Raw genomic sequence first — 24,395 nt, forward strand, 5'->3', positions numbered from 1 at the left:
TTGTTGAAATGACTCAACCGAATGGGCTGAACATGTGAAAAAAATCCACTAGAGATGAGTTGTCAAGTCTGTCAGATGGCATAGTCTGTGTAAGGTCAGCTCACAGCTTGTTTATGGTACTAATAGGGAATGCATTGTATATGTTAGCTTTAATGGTGCATTAATGAGACTAAAAACACTTTTCTTTTTCCTTCCATTTTGTGTTGCTATTGGTGATGTCATGGCAAATAACCATTACAGTAAAATATTATTTAACATCTGGGCAAGGGCACATGTCTGAATAACACACTAATTTTGCTTTTGAGTATTCAGGAATGATATCTGTAAGGCTTCAATAGAAGCAACATTAAGTTTACTTAAGTTCTCTCTGTACTATCACGGCCACAGTATTCTGATCCTGCTTAAATTTTTATGGTTGCGCTTACGTTACCTACTGCAGAGGTGGAGCAGATGATGTCTTTGGGTGATGTACAAGTGTACCTGCAGGGTATTCCCTTTTGAATTTTTCTTGTTCGGTGGTAAATTCTGTGTTAAATGTGGCAGTAAATAATTTGGTTGCTATTTTTGTATCCAAGCTAACAGCAGTATAACTCATAGTAACATAACTGCACTAATGTGGGCCTGTGGTATGCTGCTTGTTTGGAGCTAACAGTGTGATACTCTCTCTTGCTCTGTCTGCATGGTGTGTATTAACTCCTGCATTGCTTTCCTGGTGGTTATTGATGCGCCTGCTATTGTGGCTTTTCTTTATTTAAAAAATACAGTTTTAAATAACATTCAGGCCTACAGTATACACACACATCAGGACTGCTCTTAAATCATCAATTTTACCAGTTACTAGTTTGTTTTAGTGATATTGTGACATTTCAGTGTAACATCTGATCACTGTGCTTTAAATGGTGCTTTTAATGCTCTGTGGGCAATGTTGGGATTACTGTTTCCTGATCAAAAACAAAATGTCACCATATCTTTGATTTTTAGATGTTTACAAAGATTATCAACAAGTCAGACCTGATGATAGTCATGTTACACAATTCCTTATTTCTTGGTATGTCTAAGTTTTCTATCATTGAAACTGTTTGCGTGGGTAAGCATCAGTCAAGCCCCTCTCAGGCATCTGCTCCTTTCTGTAAATGTGACAGCATCTGAGCAAGTCCTGTCTGAATGCACATCCTGGTCACTTTTTCATTAGAAAACTCAAGAAAAGACTTGAACTGTTAACTACCTAAAAACTGGATATTTATGCACCTTAAACATCATGGACAGCACAACAAATAAAACTTTGAGACGTCTTAATAACTTTAAAGGTGTGCATTGAAGTATTTTATTTTGAAAGTCCAGTTGCCGCTAACCAGCCAGGCTCGGCTCTGGTATGTAAATTTACTACCTGCTGGCTGGCCTGGGAATGATGTCATTCAGCTTCCTCTCCAGTGAGTCTCTTCCTGGATTTCCTTAAGAGCGGTTGTCAGCTGGACTTCAGGGTTGTGGAGTTGGAAGAGAGACTTGCCGGTGAAGCAGCTGCATGATGTTGAGGATCAGAATAGTGAGCTGGCCTGTTTGAAGATGGGGACAATGTCTGAATGGGTGTATGCTGTCACTTTAACAGGTTAATAGTTTTGTATACAATGTCTGACAGGGGCTTCACAGTCTGTCTTTGTGTGTTTGCTTACTTATATGGCTCCCTATGCTTGTGAATGCTCATTGGTTTTTATCATTCCTGTGTGTGTGTGTGTGTGTGTGTGTGTGTGTGTGTGTGTGTGTGTGTGTGTGTGTGTGTGTGTGTGTGTGTGTGTGTGTGTGTGTGTGTGTGTGTGTGTGTGTGTGTGTGTGTGTGTGTGTGTGTGTGTGTGTGTGTGTGTTTATTATAACCTTGTCTACCTCTGTGCCTCATTATGCATTTGTGTTTGTAGCCAATAAAGAGGAGGTGGTCCAGAAGGCCCGTCCAGTCTCCACTGATGTTGGAAGCAGCAACCCAAACTTCTCTGACCTCATGGATGAGTTTATCCAGGAGAGACTGAGGGCCAAAGGAACTTCAGTTAGTACAACACGCACGCTAATTTCAGATTGTGTCATAAGATGGAAGATACGAGCGTCACTTTCTCCTCTGTACACAGGGTCGCCGTGGCAGCAGCCCGGGAAGCCTGGAAGTCCCCAGGGATCTGCCAGAGCTCCTGGAGGCCAGTCATAGTCGTGATGGATCGCGACCCTTAGATGATCTTCGGCCTGTCGATGATCCGGGGGTTCCCTCTGAGTGGACGTCACCCGCTAGTGCCAGCGGTTCTGATGTCATCAGCTCCGACAGCCAGTCAGACTCCTTTAATGCCTTTCAGTACTCCACCTGCAAATTTGATAGTAAGGAACAAGATATGAGCAGTTTATTTATGCTGCACGGCACACATTTATCCTCTTTTTAAAACAATATTAAAGTATAAAACTGTTATCTTGAGCAAAACTTTTTATTAGTTCGTGTAAAATAGTTTTATGTTATTAAATAATCATTTTTTCTGCCAAGAGAAGCAGAAAAACACAAAATTGAGTTTCTTTTTTTTAAGGTAAATTAATCTGTAGGAGTAAGCCATCTCATCTTCTGTTTAACTTTGAAGAAGTTTTTGTGAAGTGTTTAAAAATAATGCATCACAGTTTGTCAGGCTGCTGAAATTAAAAGAGGAAAATCAACAACTGTACAGCAATGATGACTTTTCTTTCTTTTGTAGATTTTACTTTTAGCTCCGAGGCGTCTGCAGGGGGAGCTGGATCTGCAGCAGGAGGGGGAGGAGGTCGAGGCAGCTCGCTGGATCAGGACAGTCTCGGTGGGGGCGTGGCCTGTGAAGAGCAGGAGGTGGCCAGTTTGACGACACTTCACATCGACTCAGAGACGAGCAGCCTGAGCCACACTGTCACGGTTACAGGTAGGGACATAACAGACTTCAGCTCAATGCCTGCTCACCAGAACCCTTAAATACTGTGTTTTTATGCCATCTAAGGGGTTTTCCCAGTGCATAATCTCCCAGTAGATTAAATGGGGGGGGGAAATATAACAAATATTCAGAAAACATCCCAAAAACTGTGAGAATTTACTCTAATAAAGATAAAAGAAGTTGAAATAAATAACGCTTATGTAACACTGATTTAACGCTTAAATAACGTTTGTTTATTTAGGAGCCATTTGATACAGTTTATCAAATTTTTTGGTAAACGCGTTGTAAATTAAGTCTATCTGAAATGTAGGTTCTTTGCGTCGATCATGCAAGCACACACACACACACAAACTAACAATGGTTATCAAGTGTTTCTATGCAAGGTTACTTTAATCTAGTAAACAAATGGTTGTGTGTAGGCTGTGTAGCCTCTTAGATTTATCAGTTCGTGTTGGTGTTTGCGATAAGCACCTATTTTGTAAACAGATCCTCGTAACACTAATGAAGGATAAAGTAGGACTGGGCATCTAATAGAAATGTAAATTCAATTTCGGCTTCCAGTGGTTATTATAATAGAATAAGATGGAATAAAATTAATGCTTTTATCCATTATTTTTGCTGCAAAAAATTGATACAAGCATTAATAATACTGCAAAGTGTTGTTTTTTTCTTCCGTTATGAATCGAGGGCGTTCTTTTCCTTTGTAAGAGTCTAGTTTCGAAGGCTCGGCTGTCCCATTCAGGTCTCTGTCGTTTAACTTGTGGCCGCCGTGAAGTTTGCTGTTCACCAGCTCATCTCCCCGCACCTGCAGACATCCAGTGGTTAAATCTTCAGAACAGCAGTTGCCCTAACTCCCTACTGGATTTATGAATCCCTGTTAGATATTAACTAATCAAGATTACAACTTTAAATAACTAAGTGATCATGCCTTTTGTTGTAATCAAGCAGCCCTACTCTGAATAGAATATCACCTTTTTTTTTTAAATTTAAGCCCGTTTTTTACTTTACCACCTCTCTACAGCGATGTGCATCCCTAAGAACATTTTATATGAAATTTGAGTGCAGGCTCTCATTTACCACAATGTTGAATATCCATTTAAAATGATGTAAAAGGACCCAAACAATGATAGGCACTCTGCAAAAGAAACCCAGTCGAGTAAACCTTTTTAGAAATACTCTTGAAGGTACAAGATCAACAGATACTTTGAATGCAGTCTTTTGTTATTGATTAACAAGAACATCTATCATGTTTTCAGGATTTTTTTTTAAAAATATCACAGTGATGAGTGTCAATAAAAAGCATGAGAGTAGTATAATAAAATACATAATAGCTGAAGCAAATAACATGCTTATAAATCACATTAGTGTGATCCAGAACAAAGAGAAAAATGGACTAAACTATCATAAGAAAGTATTTTTCTGATTGTCTTGGTTTTCTATGTGATCTTTAAAATGACGTTTTTTACTATCCACTTAGCACTTAGGTTTTAAGTGTCCTTCTTTGATATAAGTCAGAATAAAAACCACCTCTCAGCCTCACATTCCACCATAAAGCATGAATCTCATCCTCCCGTTGCCTTATCAGGAGTTGATGTTTTCTGTATTCTTTCCCAGGTTCGGAGAGTGCATCACCCATGCATTCACTCGGGGGCTCTCGTTCCCAGACTCCTTCTCCTGCCACTTTGACAGCAGAGCACACTGAGCACACGCATTCCCACTCCCACACCCATTTACAGCTGGACCAGAAACTCCACAACTCTGTCTTACAGACCCCCGATGACCTGGGTAATACTCAGAGGCATTCACTTTGAGATGCTTTTTCCTGTTCATACAAAGTGTAGTACTTTAATCATGTTTGTGAATATGAAATACTTTGTAGGATGACTCAGTCATGTTCTCATTGACTCATTAATTCCAGAAACGAGTGAGTTCCCCAGTGAGGACTGTAGCGTGATGGCGGGCGGCTCTCTGACCGGATGGCACGCAGATGTTGCCACGGTAATGTGGCGAAGGATGCTGGGTATCCTGGGAGATGTGAACAGCATCAAGGACCCAGAAATCCACGCTCAGGTCTTTGACTACCTGTGTGAACTTTGGCAAAACCTGGCCAAGGTGAGAATTGAGACATACAGTGAACCCGCAACTCCTGTGTCAGTGAACATGTTCTCCAATGACGAGCTTTTCTGTTTGCAGATCAGGGATAATTTGGGCATTTCTCTGGATAACCAGTCGTCTCCCCCACCCCCTGTTCTGATCCCACCCCTGAGAATCCTCACCCCTTGGCTCTTTAAGGTATGTGTGATAGAGAGGTAACAATAAGGGTTATAACATAACATGTGTTTCAGTGTTAGTTAAGCAATCTTTTCTCTTTAGGCCACCATGCTGACAGAGCGTTACAAGCAGGGGAAACTTCACGCCTACAAGCTGATTTGTAGGATCATGAAGAGACGGCAAGACGTTTCACCAAACACAGACTATCTGACACACTTCTATAACATCATGCATCAAGGACTTCTCCACCAAGACCAGGTAGAGTGGTCTCAAATTTATACTTGAACATAATATATGAACAAACAGCATATTTTATATTTTACAGATTTCTTTAATCTTGCAGCTGTTAATAAAACATTTTTTAATGTTAAATACTCAAATCCAGCTCTTTAAGCACAGAGTAAGTGCAGGAAAGCAGGGAAATGGGGAGAAAAGATAGTCATGCAGGCAAACATGCTGTGCTACTGTGAATGCACCTTTGAAGCTAAATGTTTAAAAAAAAAACCTGTATTACTTTTACAGGACATTGTGAACACCATCATCAAACACTGTAGTCCCAGGTTCTTTAGTATCGGTCTACCTGGAGCCACCATGCTGATCCTGGATTTCATCATCGCAGCTTCTAGAGTCACTGCCTGCTCATCACTCAATGTAAGAAATCCTCCCATTTGCAATGTTGGTTTCCAGCTTTACAGGAGCTGATTCTTTCATTCCTGTCCTCCTAACAAGTTTTATTTTCCAAAGGCTCCAAGAGTTGAAGCACAGATTCTTCTCGGATCTCTGGTGTGCTTTCCCAACTTTTACGGGGAGCTTCCTGCTCTCCACCCCACCACAGCTGACGTGGTACTTACCAAGTTCCCTGATGTCAAGGTACGCGAATGCCGATCATCATCTTCCACCTTACCTTATCCCTAGTATCCTCCCCTATCACAACAACTCTCTGCATGTCCTCCTTCACTACATCCATGAATCTTCTCTTAAGTCTTTTTCTTTTCCTCCTGCCTGGGAGCTCCATATTCAACTTCCTTTGTTCAGTAAATCCACTATCCCTCCTGTGCACATGTCCAAACTATCTCAACCTTAACCTTATCTCCAGCCTGAGCTGTCCTTCTAATGTATGTAAATGTAGTTTATGGAATATTTTCAGTAGCAGTGTATTTAGGTGGCTGAAATTATTCTTCACCAGAGGCTCCCCTTGTTTGGATAATAGGGAATTATAGCCATCCTAGCAGTTACAACTGCACAGAAAATTCTTCTTTTTTAATCTTGCAGCATCCTTTCTGCAAATGATATGCAGCGCAGCCTGGTTCAGTGTATTCACAGTGGATAAACTGTTCATCATACCTCATATGCACTTCTCTGGGAGAGTATTACAATACACCGCAATAAAATATTGAGAAAATAATTTTTTTTTTTAAAAGAAATTACTTTAATCTTCCTGTAAGTTCGGGGAAAAGCAGGACAATACAGTTAAACTGACAGGTCTGAAAATGTGTTAGTTTTTTTTTTTTTTTCCAACTCACACATCAAAAGCTCAAAAAGTTTATCTACATTGTTTGTAATCCAGGTCAGTTCAAACATCGACTGTCCATAGGGGATCTCGAAAGCAAACTAATAGGCTAATGTCTCATCAACCATTCTTGTTTGAGCTAAGGGCGATGGGAGTGATGTTGTTATTGTTGTTGGTGCCATGTAAACTGCTAATGCCATGCGTGGCAGCGCCTCAGGCTCACTCACTGCTTTCTTATGTGGCAGAAGCTTGTTTTGAATCACTAAGCGGTCATTAACACTGACCAGAGGGACAAGACCAGGGAGTGTGTGAACGTGTCTGGGGTGTGTGTTGACCTGTTTAAACTGTGACTATGTGTCCATATTTAGTCCAGCATATCTGTCTACGATATGCATTAACACCACACGGTGTAGTTCCTTGAATCTGTTTCCTGTTTGTCTGACTGGGAACTATTAAGCTTGTCCTCATTTTCTGACATATAAATAGTGTTGAAATGATGGATGCTCATATCAAACATTGCCAAATAATGAGGTTAGCTTAAAGGGAGGGGGAAATTAACTAAAATGGCTTGTTTCAGATACTGGACAAACTCAAGGACTACATCGAGGCCTTGTGTAAGATGGAGAAGGATTATTTTGAACAGTGAATCATGCAAAGCTACTCTAATAGGTCCATTTTAAGGATGCAGTCTGTTTATTATTTATTATACACACCTTTAAGGGCTACTCAATTATGGCAAAAATCATAATCCCAATTATTATCATCATCAGTATTTTGATCTGAGTTCTGTAACAAGACTTTTTATATTAATGCCTATAATAACAATACTAGTGGTCAGCTGAAATATTGCTATTGAAAACTCATGTGCTGTATGTTTTTGTTTTTTTGTTGTTTTCTTTTTTTAAGGAGCATATCGTCAAAACCATCCTGACCTCTGCCAGGGATGAACCCTCTGCTCCTGCTAGGTAAAGGGTTTATAAAGTTTATTTATTTATTTAATTTATTTATTTATTTTTTACAGTGTTGCGCAGGTGCCCCAGGTTACCTAAAGTTATCATTTGTTAATAAATTCCTTAAGTATGTAACCACATCTGTTTGTGCTCACCGTTGGCGAGTATTTCTTTATTTTATGCTGGTTCCTGTGTGTAAAATTAATATATGCAGTGATTCCGATAAACTGCATTTATACAGGGAGTGCAGAATTATTAGGCAAATGAGTATTTTGTCCACATCATCCTCTTCATGCATGTTGTCTTACTCCAAGCTGTATAGGCTCGAAAGCCTACTACCAATTAAGCATATTAGGTGATGTGCATCTCTGTAATGAGAAGGGGTGTGGTCTAATGACATCAACACCCTATATTAGGTGTGCATAATTATTAGGCAACGTCCTTTCCTTTGGCAAAATGGGTCAAAAGAAGGACTTGACAGGCTCAGAAAAGTCAAAAATAGTGAGATATCTTGCAGAGGGATGCAGCAGTCTCAAATCTGCAAAGCTTCTGAAGCGTGATCATCGAACAATCAAGCGTTTCATTCAAAATAGTCAACAGGGTCGCAAGAAGCGTGTGGAAAAACCAAGGCGCAAAATAACTGCCCATGAACTGAGAAAAGTCAAGCGTGCAGCTGCCAAGATGCCACTTGCCACCAGTTTGGCCATATTTCAGAGCTGCAACATCACTGGAGTGCCCAAAAGCACAAGGTGTGCAATACTCAGAGACATGGCCAAGGTAAGAAAGGCTGAAAGACGACCACCACTGAACAAGACACACAAGCTGAAACGTCAAGACTGGGCCAAGAAATATCTCAAGGCTGGTTTTTCTAAGGTTTTATGGACTGATGAAATGAGAGTGAGTCTTGATGGGCCAGATGGATGGGCCCGTGGCTGGATTGGTAAAGGGCAGAGAGCTCCAGTCCGACTCAGACGCCAGCAAGGTGGAGGTGGAGTACTGGTTTGGGCTGGTATCATCAAAGATGAGCTTGTGGGGCCTTTTCGGGTCGAGGATGGAGTCAAGCTCAACTCCCAGTCCTACTGCCAGTTTCTGGAAGACACCTTCTTCAAGCGGTGGTACAGGAAGAAGTCTGCATCCTTCAAGAAAAACATGATTTTCATGCAGGACAATGCTCCATCACACACGTCCAAGTACTCCACAGCGTGGCTGGCAAGAAAGGGTATAAAAGAAGAAAAACTAATGACATGGCCTCCTCGTTCACCTGATCTGAACCCCATTGAGAACCTGTGGTCCATCATCAAATGTGAGATTTATAAGGAGGGAAAACAGTACACCTCTCTGAACAGTGTCTGGGAGGCTGTGGTTGCTGCTGCACGCAATGTTGATGGTGAACAGATCAAAACACTGACAGAATCCATGGATGGCAGGCTTTTGAGTGTCCTTGCAAAGAAAGGTGGCTATATTGGTCGCTGATTTATTTTTGTTTTGTTTTTGAATGTCAGAAATGTATATTTGTGAATGTGGAGATGTTATATTGGTTTCACTGGTAAAAATCAATAATTGAAATGGGTATATATTTGTTTTTTGTTAAGTTGCCTAATAATTATGCACAGTAATAGTCACCTGCACACACAGATATCCCCCTAAAATAGCTAAAACTAAAAACAAACTAAAAACTACTTCCAAAAACATTCAGCTTTGATATTAATGAGTTTTTTGGGTTCATTGAGAACATGGTTGTTGTTCAATAATAACATTATTCCTCAAAAATACAACTTGCCTAATAATTCTGCACTCCCTGTAGAGGCCTTTATTGCAAAACTGCTTGCTCACACTGTGCTGTTTTTTGTTAGGTGTGTGGCTTTGTGCAGTCTGGGGATATGGCTGTGTGAGGAGCTGGCCCACGGGACTCAACATCCACAGATTAAAGATGCTCTCAATGTGATCTGTGTTACCTTGAAGGTCAGTTACACCTCAGTACATCTATAAATGGCAATTAAGTTCTGTTCAGCTGGACTTCCAAAAAGCAACCTAAATTTTATATTTGAACTGTGACTCATTAAGACTGAAATGTCAGACCAGTCTGATCGCATTATGAGTTGTGTTATAGTTGTCTGTTCTCACACTTTGTCCCCATTGACCATGGATCTCTCAGTTTCTGACTGTGGTCCAGTGAAATAAGACCAAAGCAGTGACTCTGATTCAAAGGCATAGCAGACTGGCCGCATGTTGCACAGATCTGCTCAACACACTAGTGCCAAAACATCTGCTCCTTTTTAGGCTGAAAGTCTATCATACTGTTTCCATGAGGCAAGCCATGGTATAGTGCAGACCACTTACATAGACAAATAAATTTAATGTAGTGTATGAGAGAATGTACGTCTGTTCTTTATCCTTTTCTTTCTTTTTTTTTAAGACAGACACATTTTCAATGATCCCTTCTCTACATCTGAATGTGAATCCTATTTAATACTTTGTGAACCCTGAAAATGATTGGCTGCAGCCGGATTGCCAATCCAAACTATAGAACTGGTATCTTTGTTGATATATTCCTGTTGTTGTTAAGATAGCTTTTGATAGGAAACTCCTATGTAAAATCCTGTAAAATGTGTCGGTTATAAAAATTAAAGGGTCGCTGTCATCATGCCTCTCACTCCTCTCTGTTCTATACCCTTCCCACTAGACAAGTATGGATACATGAGTGTACTTCATTAAAGAGAATAAAAATTAGCAACAAAGACACATAAACATAGAGACCAGTTAGCGAGGCCCTGGTGAGAATGTGTATTCCCATGGAGGTTGTTGGCAGTCGCTGTGAGATGATTGCAAAGAGGTTGCAAACTAGTGGCTGAGTGGCAATAAAACTGCAATGGAAACTAGAAATTAAGTACCTTCGCTTTCAAAGTAAAAATGTGTCTTACCACTGCAACTGACACGTTTCAAGAGAAGCAACACTTTTTTTTTGCCAACTGTGGATGCAGGGATCTCTATTCCTGCATGACTGTTTCTTTATCAGTTGATTTTAAGGTAGCCATGTTAACCTGTGCAAGATTTTTTTTCAGTCTGATTAAAATTCACTGTAGATCTTCAGTAAATAAGGTAATCGTTTTGACATTGACAGAATTATCTAACTTTTAAGAATTGGCGGAAGTTGATTTCTGATGTAAACAAACATCGCTTTCTGGGTTTTTTTCTTTAGTGTCACCTTGCTGTGTGCCACAGATTTCAATTTCTTCCTTCTTACTTACTTTTGTGACTTCACGAGAAGGTTAACACATGCACCTCTAATGAGCCTTAAGACTCCTTTTACTCGACATCTAAAAATAGTTCTGGGTATTCTAATTTATTAGAATCAGGGGAATTTATTTGGGGCGATCGTGGCTCAAGAGTTGGGAGTTCGTCTTGTAATCGGAAGGTTGCCGGTTCGAGCCCCGGCTCCGACAGTCTCGGTAGTTGTGTCCTTGGGCAAGACACTTCACCCGTTGCCTACTGGTGGTGGTCAGAGGGCCCGGTGGCGCCAGTGTCTGGCAGCCTCGCCTCTGTCAGTGCGCCCCAGGGCAGCTGTGGCTACAATGTAGCTTGCCATCACCAGTGTGTGAATGTGTGGATGACTGAATATAGTGTAAAGCGTTTTGGGTTCCTTAAGGGACTAAGTAAAGCACTATACAAATAAAAGGTTATAATGCATTTTTGTCCAATGCCAGAAACATGTTGCATACCACAGCTTTAAATTCAGAGTTATAGATAAGGTAAGCAGACCAAAGTATAGAGTTAATACTGGAGGATTAGATGGAGGGTGTGTTTAACATGTTGTCCTTTGAGCAGCCAAAGTACGATGGAAAACGCTGTTGGAGATGAGTGTTGGTGAAATTTCCGTAGTGGGCTTAGTGTGTTTCAGACTGGGAGGCCTGTGGATCACAATAATACGGCCCAACATTTACTGTCATCTAAAGCCAAACACACACACTCACACACACATACCTTTTCCACCTTGGAATCCCTTGCTCGTGTATCGGCAGCCAACGACCCATCACTCACTCACACACACACACACACACACACACACACACACACACACACACACACTCACACTCGCATTCACTCACTCCTGGGAGCAAACCCTGGACTGTCAATATGTTTGGTCCTTCTTCAGATAGGAGACTAATCCAGAGGGAATGCTGCAAGCTGTGTCTCTCGCACACACACACTATTGCATGTATACACACATCTTGTCCACTTTTGAATCTCTTGCCTTCATACCAGCAGCCAGTAGCTCCAGCCATTGGCTTTGTGACACACACACACACAAAGCTTGAGGGATTGTCATATTTCCATGCTCTTCCTGCTGTTCTCTTTGCCTTTCATCTGTAAGCATTTTTTGCCTTGTCGTCCGTGATCCTCATTACAGCCCGACTAATCTGTAAATTCTCTTTCTCTGTACTTATTATGCTGTAAACACCTTGTTAACCTTAAACAAGTATAGCAAATACTATCTGTGGGATTTCAGCATGGATAACTGATGTGTTAGTTGTGACAGATAAGATATGATACCTGCCAGTATTAATTTGAACAGTGCCAATATGTGAAGGAGAATGTGTGTTTTTAGACTGGCAGGCAACTCAAAGAGAAGCTTTAGAGATAATAAAAATAGATGATTTATTATATGATATTTAGACTAATAATTTACTGACTTCATATCATTTTTTTATAGTTTATATTTTTGTTGACTAATTTAAGCCAAAGTTTTAATAGCTTAGAAAAAATGTGCAAGCTACTTGTTTAATCCTTCTAACGGTCCTGTGGAACCATTCATCCTCTTTCCTGGACATGTTCACTTCCTAGAGAGAAGGTTCAAAATAATTTGGCCTGAAATAGGATTTGGTATTAACAAGCAACCTCATTATGGCTTTGTGAAATACAAGACGTGCCAGTGACAGATGTTTGATAACTGATACAGATGGATTTTGCTAAAAATGAATGTGTGTATGAATTTAACCCAGACCGGTGAATTAACATCAATGTTTTTTCTCCTCTGTCCCTCAGTACCCCAATAAGAGTGTAGCGCTGGTGGCGTCAGACATCCTGCACCTTCTGATCAGTTACGTTGATCATCTGCAGAAATTCCCACCCGACACTCCAAAGAAGATCGTAGAGGTGAGACATAAAATACAGAGAACATTTGAGCAACATTAATATTTTAATATTTCTGAATATTGGTTAAGACCGCTATTGCTTTGCTATAACATCGTAATGACTGAAGTCATGCTGTGTAAAGCCAAGGCCTCACAGTGCTGGTAGACATTAACAAAATTTTTTATAGAGGTTTTAAAAACTGTGGCTGAGGGATTTATGCTCATTTTAATCTTACTCTCTTCTTTCAGATTTTGATTGCCACCATCACATACTTGCTGCCTACTACTGAGTCTTCACCTCATGAACTGGATAAAAGGGTAAGCTGCTCACATTCACTTAACAACACTTTTTTAAAAACTCGCTGGATTGTTAGTTTTTAAAAATTGTACTTGTGTGTTGCAGCTGGTAGTTTCCCTCCTGTTGTGTCTGTTGGATTGGGTGATGGCACTGCCTCCAAAGACTCTTCTTCAGCCTGTGCAAACACGAAGCCCCCCAGAGAGGGACCAGCCTACCAAAACGCTCCTCAGCTGTATTTATAAGGTATATGCTTGTGTTTATATTCACTGTCATATGCAGTAGCGGTTTTAGATACGGGCGACACGGGCGGTATCGTGGTGGGGGGGCGGCATCACGGGCTTCTGCAAAAAAAATAAAAATAAAAATAAAATGCTCGTACTCATGCTGCTCCAACGTCAGCCAGCGCATATTGGGAATGGTACAGGCACCGATCGGTTTTCTATCGCCCATTTGCTGGGAGTAAGGACACCCTTCGTTTGCGAGGTGCGCCTGCTGCTTGCGGCGCAGAGAGGAGAGGGCGGGGGATTTTCTGACCGGCTGGAGCAGCATCTAATAACCAACTCGCAAAGTAAACAAAATAAAAACAAACCAACAAACACGAAAACACCAGACATCATGATACAGACTTATAATTTGCTCGGTGCACCTTCTCGCTGCTGAAGTCGAAGTAAACTTTATTGTCATCTCCGCTACATACAGTCCAGTACATAGAGAGACGAAACGACGAGGCTCCAGTTACAGCAGTGCAAGTAAACAAACAATATATATAAGAAGAGTAAGAAAATAAATATACACTTTAGGACTGGGGGTAAAGGGATCAATAACAATTTAAAATTTACAAATAGGCTAGGACCGCCACTGCATATATGTCAGTATTAGGCCAGTTTGGCTCAACTGGAGCTGTAAACGATACACAAATGAATCCACTCATCTGCTTTTTTCTTTTAAAAATGTGTCCAGGTATTACATGGCTGTGTGTATGGGGCACAGTCTTTCAGCAATCCCAAGTATTTCCCGCTGCAACTGTCGGACCTGTTGAGTCCAGACTACGACCCGTTCTTGCCTTTAGAGAACCTCCGAGAACCAGAACCGCTACACAGTCCGGACTCTGAGCGATCCAGCAAACTGCAGCCAGTCACCGAAGGTAATGCATCAAGCAGTGGAAATGCACTGCTCCGCGGTTAACACCTATTACGTTTCTGTTTTTTCCTCTTGTCGCTTTAATAATCCATGCAATGTGGTGCGTTGGTCCAGATGCATATAGAAAATCTTTACACTATGACACCAAGGTCTCTGCAAAACTTTTGGTTTAGTCTTTACATGTGTACACACCTGTCTGCATCTGTGTCGGAGTATATATCATCTCCTGCTGTGGTTCACTAGGACTCTGTCTAGTTTAATGACTGGAGTAGCCCGAAAGGCCATGCTTCTCTCCTCCTGTCTTCTCTCGTCTAACCACTAATCTTCACTTACACAATTCCGTTTTTTATTCTTTTAATATCCTAAGACTATTTTCTGCTAATGTTCCTCTCACTTCTATTACATTCTGCTGGCTTCATTTATCATTTATTTTTGCTTCCCTTTGCCTTGTCTGCCTCTTTTAGAGCACCCTACGAGGTTCAGGGAGTCAGGGAGTCAAAATCTGGTCAATACATATCTGTACTCTGTGCACAGCCTGTCAATAAGGAGTTGCCGTAAAGCGTGCGCGCGTGTGTGTTTCACAGTGTGTGTGTAATGATGTTGATTAACCAGGATCGGCTGGCAGCACAATGTGTGATGGCATTGGCTTCTTCTCAGCATGGTGCAAACTATGTACGAGCTGAAAGTGTGCTTGTACTTTCTCCTAGTTTCTACAGTGAACTAGTTTCTAAGTTAACTTGTAAACTAAAGAACAAGTCAGAGTACCCTTCACACTTTTTCTGTCACTGTGAAACTCCAGGTTTAACACTTTTGTTGTTTATTTTATCGGTGGATGCTACTCGCCTCTCTGCAGTAACACTCCAGTCCAATCAGCCCTACAGAAGGCTGCAATGCAGAAGAATTACTTTGCTAAACCTCTGCTAAAAGATAATGAGAGAAAATTAGTTTATTTTTATTCAATCAGCGCACATTAATCAGAGAGTAAACAGTAGATATAAAGCCTGCTGTGTGTGTAATGAATAGAGACTGAAGAGGGTCAGCCAAAGGCAACACTCTCTGCAAAGTGATTAAAGTTTATTTATATAGTGCTTTTCACAGACAAGCCCCAAAAATGCTTAAAACACAATTGATATGAAAATAGAATTAAAATAAACATAAATAACAAAACAATTTCAGCAGAAGGCCTGAAAAAATGTTTTGTTTTAAAGACTCTACAGAGTCAGCTTAACAGAGCTGGAGTGGCAAACTGATCCAGAGCCCTGCTGCCACAGCCTGAAAGCCTCTGTGCCCCTCTAGTCTTCAGTCTTGTATGAGGAACAGAAACAAGCATGAACTCTTCTAAACATCAATAAAATCTATCTTTTGACAACCAAAAGCTAAATATATATTTTTATATTTATATCAGCACCGATCCATAATTAACCCTTATAACAGAAATATATCTTTAAGCTTTTTGTACATCATCTGGGATGGACTTTGTTCTTGCTTTAATATTTTACTTTATTTTCTTATTTTAAAATGAGCTAAATTTTTTTATATATATTTTATATTATATTCTCTAAAGAACATTGGATCAGTGTTCTCACAGTAAACAGCCTTACTTGTTTCTCATTTTAAGTAATAAAGCTATTCAATGTATTGTTGTTTTAATGGTTCATCTCTAAATGTATTAAAGTGTAACAGCAATGAATTATATTTGTATTAATGGTATATGCATTGACTTACATTTAATAGAATTTCTAATTACTAATACTCAGTGTGTTGTTTCTGCGATGATACCAAGCAGTTTCTTTATGATTTCCAAAAACCATAAATATAATTCGGCATTGCTATTGCTTAACCCCCCCCACCCCACCTGCTGCAGCTTCCCTTTAAATTTTCTCCAGAGCAATAACACCTTTGTCTTACAGTTTACTTTCTAAATCCTGACAGTCCAATCCCTTATTTTTATTTTTCATTATAGGTGATGAAATGACGATCTGCTACCTCCTTACTATATCTTTTATCATCTGTATTCTCTCTGCAGTTCGTAGCCGTATTCAGCATGGCCTCGTCTCCATTGCAGCCAGAACAGTTATTACCCACCTGGTAAACCATCTGGGACATTATCCCATGTCCGGAGGCCCCGCTACTCTGTCCAGTCAGGTACTGTTACTTTGAGTTTGGTGGGTTAACTAAGTTATGTTAAAGGGAGGTGACTCTGCGAAATGTTGAAAGCTGTTGTTATTTTGCTGCTGTAGTAAATATAACGTCATGTTTTGCAGGTGTGTGAAAACCAGGACAACCCGTTCTGTGAGAGTGCAGATCTTGGGCCAGAACTTTTCCATTCACCAAACCTGCAGTTCCTGGTTCTGAATGGATCCACGCTGCTGTCTGTGCTTCAGGTAAATCTTCATAAATGTTCCACTTGCTTCTAAGTGTATTTGTCAGGGTTAAACGTACATGAATTTATTACTTGAATAATTACTTTTACACCTGGAATACAAATGATGACTACTGCATTTATTATATTATTAACACATTAGTGGGGAAACAATCTTTAAATAATATAAAATATTTATTTTGTGATTTCTTTACTATTTTATTTTATTTTTTGCTTCTTCTGCCGCTATTTCCCAGATCCGATCAGAGTCCGGTGTGCCAGGAGGCGGAATGACGGCTGGTTTGTCCTCTGCTCCCGCTTGTGTTCGCGTCATCATCCGAGATGTAGCTGGAAAACACTCGTGGGACTCCGCCGTCCTCTATGGGCCTCCGCCATGTTCTCCTAACAGTCCAGCGCACACACTTTTAACACACACGCAGTCACCTCACACTACAAATCTTCATTTACGCACCCCACCAGGAGGTCTGCTGAAAAAGATGGGAGCGAAAAGAGAAGATGGCGAAGAGGACGGGCAAGAGGAGAGGGGGGCAGAGGAGGGAGTGAGAACGGATGGTGACAGGCAGGAGTATCAGGGAGAGGGAGAGGAGGAAGCAGAGGAGAGGAAAGCAAGTGAGGGGGAGAAAGAAGATCAGAGAGATGGTGGAGGTGGATTTGAAAGGGAAGAAGAAGAGGAGGAGGAGGAGAAAGATGAACATCGAATGGATAGTGAGGCAGATCCAGCAAAGTCGAGTTTAGAGCAGCATCTGGCTCCGCCATTGGCTAAACGCGTGTGTCGGGAGGCGGTGCCAGCGTGGGACTCACTGAGAGAAGGAGATGATGCACTGGATGAAATGCTGCAGTATCTGGGATACTCGAGTCCTGAGTGTCTGCAGAGAGCTGGTATTTTCTTTAATCTGAACTCTACAGCTGTTCAGCACATTCCTAAGTAGCAACTCTGATTCCTGATTGGTTCCCACAGGTATGCCGCTCAACATCCCAGCACCTCCTCCAGTGTGTGTTTCAGAGAAGCAGGAGAACGATGTGATCAATGCCATCCTGAAACAAAGTGCTGCTGAGAGAGACTTCGTCCTTCATGTGCGTGCTGCCTATGTTCACATCAATAGCAATCATTAAACTCCCGAGCCTTTAGTTATTGGACCTTCACACATGCAGTACAGCATGTGTTTCCCTATGTGGGGATTTATTACAGTTCTATCGTCAGACTTGTTTTAAGAGTTATTGTTTGTTTTGTTTTTTTCAGCCATTGCTAATATATGTCATGATTTTTCTGTTCAAATAAGTCAACGTGTCTATTGTAGAAAAAGCTTTGTTGTCCCTACTGCACAGAATCAAAGGAACATGCCTCCTAAACACAGAGAAGCTAACTCATAATACCAAAACTGTTGTTTATTTTATCAGTGAATCCAGCATTTCTGAAGGAAAAAAGTTCATCTACACTCACTGGTAAATTTGCTAGTTACACCTTGCTAATGCACAGAGGGCTCCCCAATTTTGCATTTAGAGCAACCCTAATTCTTCATGGCATAGATTCAACAAGGTGCTGGAATCATTCTTCAAAGATTTTTTTTCCATGTTAACATGATGGCATCACCCAGGTGTGTCAGCTGCACATCCTGTGATGTGAGTCTCCTGTTCCATTGCATCCCAATGCTTCTCTTTTGGTTTGAGAGCTGATGACTGTGAAGGCTATTTGAGTACACTGACTCTTTGTCATGTTCCAAAAAAAAAAAAACTTATTTGAGGTGATATGAGGTTTCTGACATGATATGTTATCCTTCTGGAGATGGGTACACTGTAGTCATATAGAGATGGGCATGTCAGCCTGTCAGTAATACTCAGATCGGCTGTGGCATTTAAATGATGTTCAGTTGGTATTTATGGGCCCAAAGAAATCTTATGCCACACACCATTACACCAGCAGCCTGACCAGTGATAAAAAAAACAGAATAGCCTTCACGTTTACACCAAATCCTGGATCTACCATTGTTATGTCACAGCAGAAATTGAGACTCATCAAACCAGAAAATGTTTCTCTAATCTTTTGTTATACAGCTTTGTGGTATTGTGGTATCATTTTCCTGTTCTTAGCTGACAGGAGTGTCTCTCAGTGTGGTCTTCTAGTTATGGGTGTCTGAGAAAATCCCAGCAGATCAGCACTTTCTGAAATATCCAGACCATCTGACACCAACAACCACTTAAATCACCTTTGCTCTGAATTATGATGCTCAGTTTGAGCTTCAGCAGGTCATATGACCATGTTTATGCCTGAATGCACCGAGTTGCTGCCATGGGATTGTTGATTAGGTATTTGTATTAACAAGCAGCTGAACAGGTGTACCTAACAAAGTGGCCAGTGAGTGTATTAAAATTGATTTTACATCATTCTGATTTGAAAATAATCTGAGAAAAACACTTGGTTTAGTGTAGCGTGATTAAAAGCACCACCATTATGTTTGTTGTCATAAGCCTCAGTGGTGGCTGGCGCTCATTGTTGCATTTTCCATGTTTTATTTAATTTTTTGGTTTTTGTGCATTAAAATGAAGCGATCGAATGTTTCAGAGAGGTGAGGAGCTGAACATGAGAGCCGTGCATCAGACTGAACCAGAGACTCAGACGCCACAGTCGGCCTTCTATTACTGCAGACTACTGATCAACATACTGGGGCTCAACTCCTGGGAGAAGAGGTAAGATCGAGCACTGCACGCTGTGACAATCCGAAATTAAACTGGAATTTTGGGTTAATGATATTTATGTTCGCTTTTTATCAACAGTATTTGTGCCACTTCTAAACTTTATGTTAATGATCACTTTAAAAGGGATTATTAAGGCTGTGTAATGTACCTCTGTTTTTAAGATGAGTTGTGGTCCACAGGGTAATATCTAAATGTTCAGTTAAAATTCAAATACAAAAGAAAACCTGGATAATCCTCATTTCTAAATATAAAATGGCCCAAATTTAAAACGGACCTAATGTTTTAAACATTATGACCCAAAATAAGCAGCATAAACTTGTTTGGAAAGTATTTACAGAGGTTAGAGTCAGGAGATAATTTCCCAATGACTTCTTTAGGACCAGAAGTATTTTTGCAGCCACGGCTATCGCCCCCTGGAGACGATTAAAAGAATGCAGGCTTCAGGAACTTCTCATTAGCTTATTTTCAGCCTGCCTTGTTAAAGACTTTTAAAACTGTCATTTTAACATCAGAGTTAATGTGGATTAAATGGCCAGTAGGGAAACTGCAGTTTTTAGCTTTGTGTTTTAATCCTGGTTGAAACACAACAGTCACAGCACACAGTAGTCGCATTAAAATTCTACTACAGTAAAAATATTTGTCAGTGTATGGTGGTGACTTTGAAAAGAGGTGATTTCTTTTATCGTTTCTACAACGCAGCGGACTTTACCAACTGTTGCTAGATGTGTAAGTGCAACATAGTTATTATATGGTACCGTCACAAAGGCCTTTACTAAAAAATATAACACACAATCACACTATATTGATATAAACAACCTTGTTGCATCCCGTATCTCATGAAAATATATCTATAGCCCTTAGATAATGTTACTCCAAATGAGTTTTAGTTTTTAACATGGATATTTTTTTTACTCTCTAGTTTAATTTTATGAATATATTATTCTTTCCATTAAGACACGATGGTTTATTCTGTCATTTAAAAGCCATAAAACATCATTTTTGTACAAGCTATACTAACTAAGAGGCTGTTTTCGATCTGGAGTGTCTCTTTGAGCAAAGCATATTCTTGCTTAATGCAAATGAAACAAAAAAAGATTCAAATTCAACAGCGTGCCCTTTTTTTTTTTTTCTTTTTTCATTACACTTCACATTTTGCCATTCATAATGCACAGCATTTCATCTTCTCAGTGACTCTGGGCTAAAATACACAATGTCGGGGTATCACTTTAAAAGTGCCCAGCCATCTAATGGACCCTCATCGCTCTTTATACTTTATCCAGGGAATTACACTTTCTGCATTCAGCCTGCACAATAGACTTCTTAACACACTGTGCTTGTGTGTGAGTGTGTGTGTATAAGAGTGTGTGATAATGAGTATAGTGCTCTATTGATCAAATTCAACCCATTTGGAGTTAGAATAAAAGAAGAGGAGAGAATGATCGAGCGTGAAGTGGCAATCAGAAACAGGATGAAATGAGGCACATGTAAATGTAGACAGTAAATTTAAAAAAAAATGACATGGTGCCAGAAAAGGTGAGTGGATTTTGGAAGGTAAAAATGAGAAATTTGGATGTTGGAGAAAAGGGAGAATAGACGGACAAGGATGAAAGAAAAGAAGAGATTGTCTAATCATGTGTTATTGTCTCTCCAGGTATTCATATGGGGCATTACAGATACTAAGATACTGACAGTCACCTACGTGCGTGCATGTGTGTGTCCCCTTTTATGCTTTTCCCTATAATCCAGGGTGTAAATGGAGTCTTTGAGAGCAGAGAATGAGGCCATTACCAAGTATCAGTTTAATAAAGACCAAATTGCTGTCCCCCTCTCGTTCTCTCTCTCTCTTTATCTCCTGCTCTTTCTATCCTGTTTTTCCCCTTTCTCTAAGAGTGAAAAGAGTGACGTGTCATTATCAGTCCACTCCAAGCTTCACCGCTCGAGTCTAGGTTTTATATCAGCGGTGGCAGAGGTTGGGGGCTGGTCGCTGGGACACTTTGAACGGCCTCAGGACAAGTTAGTCTGCCATGAAAGGCTTTTGTTTTCATTAATAATAATGTCCCTTTTCTTTTATGTTTGGACCCTGAAAGTGGTGTCGACATAAACTGCAGGCCCTGTGATGTGTGGCTGCATTTGCTCATTTATATTAAAACCCAGTAATCTGTATTTGTAAGGCCAGAGTTGAGGCAGAAGCTTCAGAAACCCAGCACCTCCCCTGCCTCTTACACACATTTTGTTTTATATTGAGAACAAAACATAGTAAAAATTGGACTGCAAATACCCCCTGAAGCCATTTTAGACAGACCTACAGGAAAACCAACATGCTATCCTTGAAAAAATAGTTTGCTTCACAAGTCCATCTTCACCTAACTGATAATAACCTTTATGAACAGTTCCAGTCTGGCTTTCGTCCTCTACATAGCACTGAAACTGCTCTTATAAAATAACAAACGACCTTCTTATCAGCAGCTGATTCTGGTCTCCTCTCCATCCTTATCCTTCTTGATCTGAGTGCAGCTTTTGACACCATCTCTCATCCCATTCTCCTTAGCAGATTAGCTTCTATTGGTCTCTCTCACACTCCACTAGCCTGGTTTAAATCAATCCTATCTGACCGCACTCAGTTCATTCAATTAAAATCCTTCACTTCTCAGCTTTCTCCTTTATCCACTGGGGTGCCCCAGGGATCTGTCCTCGGGCCCCTTCTTTTCATCATCTACCTTCTTCCACTCGGACATATTTTTCGTAAATATAATATTCAGTTCCACTGCTACGCCGATGACACCCAGCTCTATCTCTCTACCAAACCTGACTCTACTCTTCCTCCACCCTCCCTCATCCTCTGTCTAGCTGAACTTAATTCTTGGTTCTCCTCCAACTTTCTTAACTCAACAGCAATAAATCGGAACTTCTTCTGGTTGGCACTAAACGACTGCTATCCAGAATTAACAATTTCTCTCTCACCATCAATAACTCGCTGGTCCCTATCTCTCCCTCTGTGAAAAGCTTGGGTGTCATTCTCGATAGCACATTATCCTTTAACTCACATATCAATAATATTACACGTGCAGCATATTTCCAACTCCGTAACATTAATCGCCTCCGCCCCTTCCTCACACCTCACGCCACTGCCATTCTCATCCATAATCTTGTTATCTCTAGAATTGACTACTGCAACTCATTATTATTTGGCCTCACACAAAATCTATCAACAAGCTCCAACGTGTCCAGAACTCTGCTGCCCGTATTATTACTACGACTTCCTCTACCCACCACATCTCCCCAATCCTGAAGCAACTTCACTGGCTCCCGGTCAAATTTCGCATCTATTTTAAAATAATTCTGTATACATTCAAGGCTATTCATTCTCTCTCTCCACCGTACCTCTCTGACTTATTACAGATGAGCTCCCATCCCGCTGCCTCAGATCTTCATCTTCTCTTTCTCTCTCTGTTCCCTCTGCTCGTCTGATCACAATGGGAGGGAGGGCCTTTAGCTGCTCTGCCCCTCGACTTTGGAATTCCCTACCCCGGACCTCAGAAATATTAGTTCATTCTCTCTTTTTAAGTCCACCCTCAAAACTCATCTGTTTAAAATTGCCTATTCTTAAATTTCTGTATGTTTTAACTTTTATCTTCTATTTTTACCATTGTGTATATTTCCAGTTTTTATCTGTTGTACAGTGTCCTTGGGTGCTTTGAAAGGCGCTATTTAATAAATGTATTATTATTATTATTATTATTATTATGTGATTGTGTTTAGTAGTAGCAATTACTGGACAACCACAGCTGTCAACAACAGCTGGTAACCCCCAGCCACCGTTTAAAATGATTTAGAGGACCCAAACAGATTAGCCACAAGGGACTGAATGTTAAAATCCTTCTTTAAAATCTGGGGTTGTGGTAATTTATGGGTGATCTGTCAGTGTGCGTCTTCCTCAGTCTCCACTCCTCCTCTCTATAGTCTTGTATTAAAATGAGGTTTTTTTTCCTCAAGCGCTGAGTTTGTGGATCTAGAAGAAGCATGTTATAGGGTGTCAATAGAAGAACTGTGGTACTGCATGGGGAAGTCAAAAGTGACAGATGTGAGGCTAGTGCAGGACATTTACTGCATAGTTAAAGGCTAAAAGGTCCATTCAGAGGCAAGAAGTGATCAGGGACTATGTTTAAAGATACCTATAATTCCTAAATAGATCATGCAGTGCAACAGGTAATATTGTTAAACTCCTTGAATTAAAGCTAAAAGTCTCCATTTCAGTCTCACCTTGATTGTTTGATTATTATTATTTTTAAATCCCCTTCAATAGTATGATAGTATGGTCCAAAATGAGGGGGAAAAACAACATTGTCATGCTTTAAACCCTTGTGGACTTTAAACAGCACTTCTTATTTTGCCATTGTGTGATGGTGACAAAAACCTGCAACCAGCTAATTAGTAGAGACAGGAGTGACAGCCGGGCAGTGATCAGGCAGTTCAATCTTAATGATGATTAATGGTTCCTGACTTGTGCACTTCTGTCTTACAGGAGTAGTTTTCACTTGCTGAGGAAGAATGAGAAATTACTGAGAGAGCTGAAGAACCTGGATTCACGGCAGTGGTGAGGAGCCTGGAAAAAAATCCATCTTTTCTGTTCATTCAGCTTTTTGTCGGATCATACTTTGAACCGGTTTGGTGTTGCAGCTTTAATAGGTTCTCATCTGTTTTGTTTTGTTTTTTCTTCATTCTCTTCCAGCCGTGAAACCCATAAAATTGCAGTATTTTACGTGGCTGAAGGCCAAGAGGACAAACACTCCATACTGACTAACACAGCTGGCAGCCAGGCATATGAGGACTTTGTTTCTGGACTGGGGTGGGAGGTGAGAACACATTTATACATATATTACTTATCATTATTATGGATTTAGCATTATCAGGACCATTTCAAAGTAATGAAAACCTAAACAGTCACCTGTATGTTTTATTCTTTTTAGCAGTGTGTGATGAAGCAAAACACATAATTAATGCAATAACAGTAATATTTCAGCCTATGAAACCAAATACTGTGAATTCTGCTTAAGTCATCTTTAGTGAATACATGTACTCTAAGGTTTAATATGATCAGC

General features: G+C 40.4%; 1 protein-coding gene across 1 annotated transcript in view; it reads left to right on the top strand.

Annotated features, from left to right (window-relative positions):
* Positions 1-24,395, top strand: part of ralgapa1 (Ral GTPase activating protein catalytic subunit alpha 1) — a 72,243-nt gene that overhangs the window by 21,557 nt on the left and 26,291 nt on the right. The window contains exons 20-41 of the mRNA XM_026152975.1: positions 1,911-2,035; positions 2,115-2,352; positions 2,715-2,909; positions 4,533-4,703; positions 4,837-5,030; positions 5,112-5,210; positions 5,292-5,447; positions 5,712-5,840; positions 5,934-6,059; positions 7,606-7,664; positions 9,503-9,611; positions 12,693-12,803; positions 13,031-13,099; positions 13,185-13,322; positions 14,040-14,223; positions 16,246-16,364; positions 16,484-16,603; positions 16,839-17,481; positions 17,561-17,676; positions 19,163-19,287; positions 23,819-23,890; positions 24,026-24,149. Of these exons, the coding sequence (XP_026008760.1) occupies positions 1,911-2,035; positions 2,115-2,352; positions 2,715-2,909; positions 4,533-4,703; positions 4,837-5,030; positions 5,112-5,210; positions 5,292-5,447; positions 5,712-5,840; positions 5,934-6,059; positions 7,606-7,664; positions 9,503-9,611; positions 12,693-12,803; positions 13,031-13,099; positions 13,185-13,322; positions 14,040-14,223; positions 16,246-16,364; positions 16,484-16,603; positions 16,839-17,481; positions 17,561-17,676; positions 19,163-19,287; positions 23,819-23,890; positions 24,026-24,149 (3,422 nt within the window). The remainder of the gene's footprint in view (positions 1-1,910; positions 2,036-2,114; positions 2,353-2,714; positions 2,910-4,532; positions 4,704-4,836; positions 5,031-5,111; positions 5,211-5,291; positions 5,448-5,711; positions 5,841-5,933; positions 6,060-7,605; positions 7,665-9,502; positions 9,612-12,692; positions 12,804-13,030; positions 13,100-13,184; positions 13,323-14,039; positions 14,224-16,245; positions 16,365-16,483; positions 16,604-16,838; positions 17,482-17,560; positions 17,677-19,162; positions 19,288-23,818; positions 23,891-24,025; positions 24,150-24,395) is intronic.

Source organism: Astatotilapia calliptera, chromosome 19 (genome assembly GCF_900246225.1).
Source record: "Astatotilapia calliptera chromosome 19, fAstCal1.2, whole genome shotgun sequence".
Lineage (NCBI taxonomy): Eukaryota > Metazoa > Chordata > Actinopteri > Cichliformes > Cichlidae > Astatotilapia > Astatotilapia calliptera.